General features: G+C 46.6%; 1 protein-coding gene across 2 annotated transcripts in view; it reads right to left on the bottom strand.

Annotated features, from left to right (window-relative positions):
• Nucleotides 1-15: 15 nt before the first annotated feature.
• Nucleotides 16-7,500, bottom strand: part of fars2 (phenylalanyl-tRNA synthetase 2, mitochondrial) — a 63,396-nt gene continuing 55,911 nt past the window's right edge. For both annotated transcript variants that reach the window (XM_035142404.2, XM_035142403.2), the window contains exon 11: nt 16-928. In XM_035142404.2, coding sequence (XP_034998295.2) covers nt 790-928 — 139 coding nt within the window. In that variant the 3' untranslated portion in view covers nt 16-789. The remainder of the gene's footprint in view (nt 929-7,500) is intronic.

Genomic DNA, 7,500 nt, shown 5'->3' with positions numbered 1-7,500 from the left:
ATAAGACGGCGGAGGAACCATGTGACCAAACAGATTTAATGTTTTAATCTGAAGATACAAACCACAGCTTCATTTAGAGGCACAGACGTCGTCTTTTCAAAATAATGAAGAAAAACTCAAAGTTAATTCTACAATCATCTGTGTGACCTCTGACCCCGTTCAGTGTTTCCTCTCTTTACGACTTCAGGCTGAAAACACAGTTCAAAGTGTTCAGAGCAACATTAGAATGAAAAACGTCAGACGCTGACGATTCGGACTTTTCTGAGATACAAATTGTTCAAAGTCTCTTGAGTTTGAATCTGGGAGGAAGCGAGAACGTGTCGGCCATCTTTATTTACGCTCATTGTCTTTATTTACAGTCTATGAGTCAAACATCAGAGATTCAAAAGTCTCTTTCAGTCCATATGTGAAAACGTATAAAATAAAGAACGGCCGTTGAATTTGAAGTGAACTGCGATGATGACGACAACAAAAAAACTGAACTTGACTCAATTGCCTCATTTTTTATTTGTGCTTCTCTAAATAACTTATTATAAATGTTTGATTTAAAACAAGTTTTAGATTTTCATAGTTTTCATTATTCTTGATCAGTGACTTCGCTCCACACTCACTGTGTTTGTGCGTCTGCTGAGTCAAAGACCACAAAGTCGCTGTGACTCGTCTGAGTCGTCAGAAAGTCTGAATGGATGTTTCAGCCTGAAGAGGAGAGAGCACATGAACTGGTGTGTGTGTGTGTGTGTGTGTGTGTGTGTGTGTGTGTGTGTGTGTGTGTGTGTGTGGTGTGTGTTTTCAGTATCTGCCCTGCGCTCCCAGCTCCGTCTCAGCCGCTCGTTCGATTTGCTCGTGGACAAGTCGAACCTCCTGCTGCGTCAGAGTTCGCTCCATGTGGCGGTAAATGATGCGGTAACACTGACTCCGCCTACCGGACCTGAGAGAGAGAGAGAGAGAGAGAGAGAGAGAGAGAGAGAGAGAGAGAGAGAGAGAGAGAGAGAGAGAGAATGTGTCAGCAGGTTTAAAGGAGACATGGGATGTTTCTTCAGTTTTTATGAATGAAAAAGTTCTTAAAAGTTCAGCGGTGAAGGAAGCTCCTCCCCTGAAACATCTGGTCTTCACTACACTTCCTTGTGATGTCACATTGTAACGAGTCGTGTACAAACAGCTGGATGTACATCACGTAAATGCACATGTGGCGAACAGAAGCATGATGCATGTCGGGCATCTGACACGCCCCCTGACAAAGCGTGAGCGGAGGCCGACCTTACTTCCTCGTGTTGACCAATCACAGCAGCCCCTGGTTTCAGGATAAGCAGGTAATCGATGATCAGAGGAAAATGCAGCAGCAGCTTTACAAAGTGGTTCCATGGATCAGTTTACATACTGAACAGGTCTGTGCACAACTCCTACACTCGTCTTTCACCTTCAGGACAATAACACACAGACACAATAACTAACAACAACACAACACTCTCTCTCTCTCTCTCTCTCCATTCATTCTCTATGTCTCTCTCTCTCTATCAGCAGCTTGTAAATAATAGAGCTTCAGAACATTTGGTGGAAATGTCAGAGAGAGAGAGAGAGAGAGAGAGAGAGAGAGAGAGAGAGAACAAATGAAGAGACACAAACACAATTACACATCATATCTGTGTACACACACACACACACTCAGAGTGAATGGTATTTCATGTGATAGACTGAGCCGTTGTTGAATAATTGATGTCTCCATTATCTAGCCTACAGAGGGGAGGGGGAAGGTGGAGCGAGGGGTCGATACAATGACACCTGTAACACACACACACACACACAGACACACACACACACACACACACACACACAGAGTAATGAATGACGGACAGAGTTGAGACAGTTTTTCATTTCAAACACACGTTGACAGTAAAATAAACCTGGACGATGAAACTAGAAACTTCAGCAGAGAAAAGAGAGAAATTCTCATTGTCATACTTTAAGTTTCAGGACTACAGCTCCCATAATGCTTTGGGTTAAACAGGATGTATGCAATTACAAGTCAAAACATCATGGACTGGATATAAAGATTGACAGCTCCCAAAAGTGAAGCCAAAGTATCTGAACCGCCCCCTGGTGGCTGGCTGCAGTGTTTGTAACCTCCATGTTATCAGATGGGACATGGACCAGACAAAAACAATTAAAGACGTTAAATAAATGTTTGTCAAATATGTTTCTGTCGTTTCAGGTCGTTCTTATCTCTCTGATGTTTCTTCAAGTGTTTCTGATCAGTTTGGTTTGAATCAGTTATTTGATGATATGAATACAGGCTTGATTGACAGCTGAGACTGACTCCTGATTGGTCGAGAATGTGTATGGGTGACTGGTTCAGGCATGTTGTGTTTATGACGCAAAAGTGAAGTGTGTGTGTGTGTGTGTGTGTGTGTGTGTGTGAAGGAGAATGTATTTGTGCCACGTGGAACCGATTGTCTTATTTTTAATTAAACAATCAACTTGAGACAAGTGGAAACACTTTTTTTGTTTTCAACTTTGTGACTACACTTTAGTTTTAAAACTCATCACTGTTGCTATGGTTACACCTGGTGTCCAGAGTACACGCTGACGGTCTCGTTTTAGTTTGAAAACTCGGGGTCGTGTTTTATTCTGGAGATTTTTGTAAATGATGACCAGACGCGCATGTTTTCTTCCAACTGGTTCTCATCAGTCACGACTCGAACATTCTGTCGGCAGCTTCTGGTGTTTGTCAGGAAATGTTCCTTCAAATCATCGATAGGAATGAGAAGAAAACAGGAAGCTTCACCGGGGTCAGTGGAGGACAGAAAACATGGTTTCACAGCCGCCCAAAAAGGAAATAAACATCCTGATGGATTTGATGTCAGACTCCAGCAGATGGTGGGATGGAGGAAGAGACGGAGAGATAAAGGGACGGAGCTTCACAGACGACTGTAATGTTTCATTCAGAGGGAGGAGGGGGCGAGAGACTGGGAAACGGAGTGAGAGAGAGACAGGGAGGGAGATGAGTGGAGGAGGATGGACAAGCTTGAAAGAGGAGTGTTGGGTTTCATTCAGAGAGGAAGTGTGTGAGAGAGGGAGGGAGGGAGAGATCGATGGACAGAAAGAGGTGAAAACGAGAGGAAACTCCACCGGCTGCCAACGCCCTTGAAAGCTTCGTGCTGCCGGAAAACCAGGAGGAGTGATGGTGTCAACCCTGAGGAGTGAGGAGGGAGGAGGGAAGGAAGGAAGGAAGGAAGTGTCTCCTCTCTGTTCCTCATCCCTCGAGGTCCCGCCCATACACCTGCTCGACCAATCAGTAGTCAGTGTGAGCTGTCAATCATGATGTCTCAGCCCGTTCTTATATCATCAAATAACTAATTGAGACAAAACTTATCAGAAACACCAGGGGGCGATAGAGATGATCTGACTGGCACGTAGATGTACGATAATTAGCAAACACGCGGATCGTGTCTCCATCTCTTGGAGTCATCGTCTCTATCCAACAGGAGGTCGGCCATTTTGAATATAGAGGTTATTTAAGGCGTTTTCCAAACATTCTACATAGAATGAACCCGAGAGACGGAGAGATCGGACCTCTGCGATGAGATCAGACACAGAGGGCGTGACCTTGAGGGTTGATGGTTCGCTGTGAAACAGGAAGTTGTTGTATTGTCAGATCTGCCCCAAACTTCACAGGTTTGATAAAAATCCCTGAAGACGTCTACAAGCAAATACGTACTCACAGTCATGGCGCCACCTACTGGACACATGACATTTTCTTCGTCCAAACTAAACTCTGAGAAAAAAAACGGATGAAAGGAAAAATATGAAATTACGGGTAATAAAAAACGAACCCTGAACCTTCATTAACGATCATAATCTTTCAGTTGTTGAAGTGGATTAAAGTTCATTGGTCTGCGTCTGTTAAACAGGTTCTGAAGGAAACAACGACTCCTCCTCTTCCTCCTTTCTTTATCCCTCCATCCGACCGTTTCCTCCACCAGAGAAGAGCTCAAATCAATTAGTATTCTAGTAACTCTGTGTGTGTGTGTGTGTGTGTGTGTGTGTGTGTGTGTGTGTGTGTGTGAACCGGAGGCTCTCTCCTCGTTAATCTCACCACTTAGATCCTCCCTAATTGGGACGGACAGTCATGTGGAGGTGACGGAGGACGGGAGGAAAACCAGAGGGCAGGAAGAGGAGAGGAGCAACACAAACGCACACAAACGCACACAAACGCACACAAACGCACAAAAGTCACCAGGTCATAGAAATAAATGTTGCAATGGGATATTTAAAGCAATATTCCATCTGATGTCAGCATGGACAGAGCTGCAGAAAAGATTTAGGCCCAATCCCATTTCACCCCTTGGCCTTACCCCTCCCCCTTGTTTTCGAGGGAGTCTTTCAAGAAGCCGTTACATCATCAGTAGTCGTCGCGAAAACCTGACACGTCATCAGTAGTCGATGCGAAAATACGGGAAAAAAGATTGCTAGCATGCTAACGCTAGCACGATCTTTAACTTTGAGGTTGTTGTGAAAAAATTGACCATAAATGTCTTTGTGTGGAGATGTTCACATCGTGTCTGTGTCGCATTCGACTGACGGGAACATGGTCAGTGTTTGATGAAGATCTCTGTGAGCTCCACTCTCAGGTCCAGGCTTCAGGACAGAAATGGAGGAACTTTAAACTCGTATATTCCTGCCGGGACGGTGTCTTCTTTCCTGTCTGTGTTATTGTTGAGTGTTCGTGAAACATGGCGGCTGCAGGAAGATTTGATCTGAGGGACGAACGTTTACTGTTTGAATCACTGCAAAGTTTCTCAAGATGACGTCACCACGTCTTCAGACATCAAACATCAGCTGGTTCAAGACAGTATAGTATCTGAAGACCTCGTCTGTCGGATTTCTTGCATTAATAAAAAAATCAAACAAATCCGAGGCGATATGCAAACTTCCTTCTGAAGCCGGCCTTTAGTCTGCAGAGTGGAACCAGCTCTTCCCTCCCTCAGTCCTGTATTTGGCCTTTTTTTCCGGAGGAGAGGCGGCGGCCTGGTGAGCGCAGCCTGTGATCTAATAATACATCTGCATAAATTATTCACCGCCGCTCTGTAGCAGTTAGCCTGCTGTGCAGCAGCTCTGGCTCTGGTCCGGAACATCCACCAGGATCCTGTCTGCAATCTGGGGCCGTCAAAGACAAACGACAACTCACACGAGAAAACGTGTTTCATCTCAACACGTCCGCAGCGAGGTCAGAGGTCGCGGTCTGGTCGGGGCTGAGGGTGTGAACCCAGAGCTCAGGAGCACGGGTTCATATGTGTCGTCAGTTTGTGGTGAAACACATTTACCTCCACAGATACACGTTTAGATTAAGTGGTGCAGTTGTGGGTTAGGGTGCGGTGTCGCCTCACCGCAAGAAGGTTCCTGGTTCAAGTCCCGGTTGAGCAGGTGTTCACAATGTTTCTGTGTGGGTTTTCTCCCACAGTCTCAACACACAGACACACACAGACACAGACACACACAGACTGGGGTTAGGGGATACGACCCTGTGACCTGTTAAGGACGATTGGTTTCCAAACGTTTTTCATCTACAAACTAAACTGTCTCTGCCGGAAAAAGGTCAAAGACGTTCAAACTAAACTTCTGATGTGAAGAACAGATGTAAACACAAACAAGGAGAGAGAAGACGGGAGGAAAGAGAGGGTGAGGAGGGGGAGAGCAGCGTGATATAGAAATGGATGAAGGGATGAAGAGGAGGAGAGGATGAGTCCCTCCCTCTGGGCTGCCTGCACTTCAACCTCCATCCTTTAGGGAGAGAGAGAGAGAGAGAGAGAGGGAGAGAGAGAGAGAGAGAGAGAGACAGAGAGAGAGGGGGAAGGGAGGGAGAGAGAGAGGGGGAGAAAGGGAGAGAGAGAGAGAGAGAGGGGAGAGAGAGAGAGGGGGGAAGGAGGAGAGGGAGAGAGAGAGAGAGAGAGAGAGAGAGGGGGAAGGGGAGAGAGAGAGAGAGAGAGAGAGAGAGAGAGGGAGAGAGAGAGAGAGAGAGGAGAGGGAGAGAGAGAGAGAGAGAGAGAGAGGGGGGGGGGAGGGAGGGAGAGAGAGAGAGAGAGAGAGAGAGAGAGAGAGAGAGAGAGAGAGGGGGGGAAGGGAGGGAGGGAGAGAGAGAGAGAGAGAGAGAGAGAGAGAGAGAGAGGGGGGAAGGGAGAGAGAGAGAGAGAGCGAGAGAGAGAGAGAGGGGGAGAGAGAGAGAGAGGGGGAAGGGAGGGAGGGAAGAGAGAGAGAGAGAGAGAGAGAGAGGGGGAGGGGAAAGGGAGAGAGAGAGCGAGAGAGAGAGAGAGAGGGGGAGGGAGAGAGAGAGGGAGGGAGAGGGTGGGAAGGGAGGGAGAGAGAGTGAGGGAGGGAGAGAGAGAGAGAGAGAGAGAGAGAGAGAGAGAGGGGGGAAGGGGAGGAGAGAGAGAGAGAGAGAGAGAGAGAGGGGGAAGGGAGGGAGAGAGAGAGTGAGGGAGGGAGAGAGAGAGAGAGAGAGAGGGAGAGGTGTGAATTATTAACAGGACTCTGTCAGTGTTGTATGGAAGGCTGTCTGTCAGAGGAGGTAAAAAAACACACACACACACACACACACACACACACACACAACAGGAGTCAGTCGGAGCTCATTAATTATTCATGAGACTGGAAGCTGATTGGCCTGTGACGGTGATCAACTCTTCGACTCGAGTTCGAATCAGAGGAAGAAACTTGATGGATGGAAATAAAAAACAAATAAGAGATTTTAAATATGAACCTTTGGTTGAATTTGTTAAAGTTCTGGCACAAAAGCAGAAATTGATCATCACCAGTTTCAACCTGTTAAAACCAGCATCAGTCAAACTTTGCTCAGACACATGAAGAAGAGAAGCAGAGTCTTGCCAGAGGGACAGTCTCATTACCCATGATTCCGAGCTCACTAATGTAAATCCACTTGACATTAGTGACGAGCGATTGGCTGCTCAGAGCATATGGGCTTCTTTCCGTTATGGTAGTGAATAATTCAGCCGGCTGTTTAGCCGACGGCCTCGCTGGCATTTCCTCTCCACTAATTGCTCGCTAAGCGTTCCACTTGACCTTTAGCAGGAGGATAAAATTCTGAGCGGTTTCGTTTTAGGCGTCTTGTGTTTTTCCCGATGCCCTCTCAGTGTTAACTGTTTAAACGCCGTCGGAACTACATTCCCCCTCAGGTCGTACAGCTTCCTGCTCCCGGAGCGACCGGAGGACAGGATGGAGGAGGATGACGTCACGTGAGAGAGGCAGCGTCTCCTCATCAACTTTCCAAGGAGAACGTCTCGTGTCCTCTCAACATGATCATCTTCATCAACAAGATCCAGGAATTATTCTCTGAGAAATCAAGACAGACTCTCACAGTTCTTCAGGTCGGAGAAGCATCTGTTGTTTGATGGTTTCTAAAGCAACAGCAGTTTTAAAGTCGTTGTTTTACTGCATAGTTCAAACTACACGATGAGGGTCACACGCTACAAGACCTTTCAGCAGGAG

This window comes from Hippoglossus stenolepis, chromosome 19 (genome assembly GCF_022539355.2).
Source record: "Hippoglossus stenolepis isolate QCI-W04-F060 chromosome 19, HSTE1.2, whole genome shotgun sequence".
Taxonomy (NCBI): domain Eukaryota; kingdom Metazoa; phylum Chordata; class Actinopteri; order Pleuronectiformes; family Pleuronectidae; genus Hippoglossus; species Hippoglossus stenolepis.
Note: the sequence above shows the minus strand (reverse complement) of the source record. Positions and strands in the feature narration are given on the sequence as shown.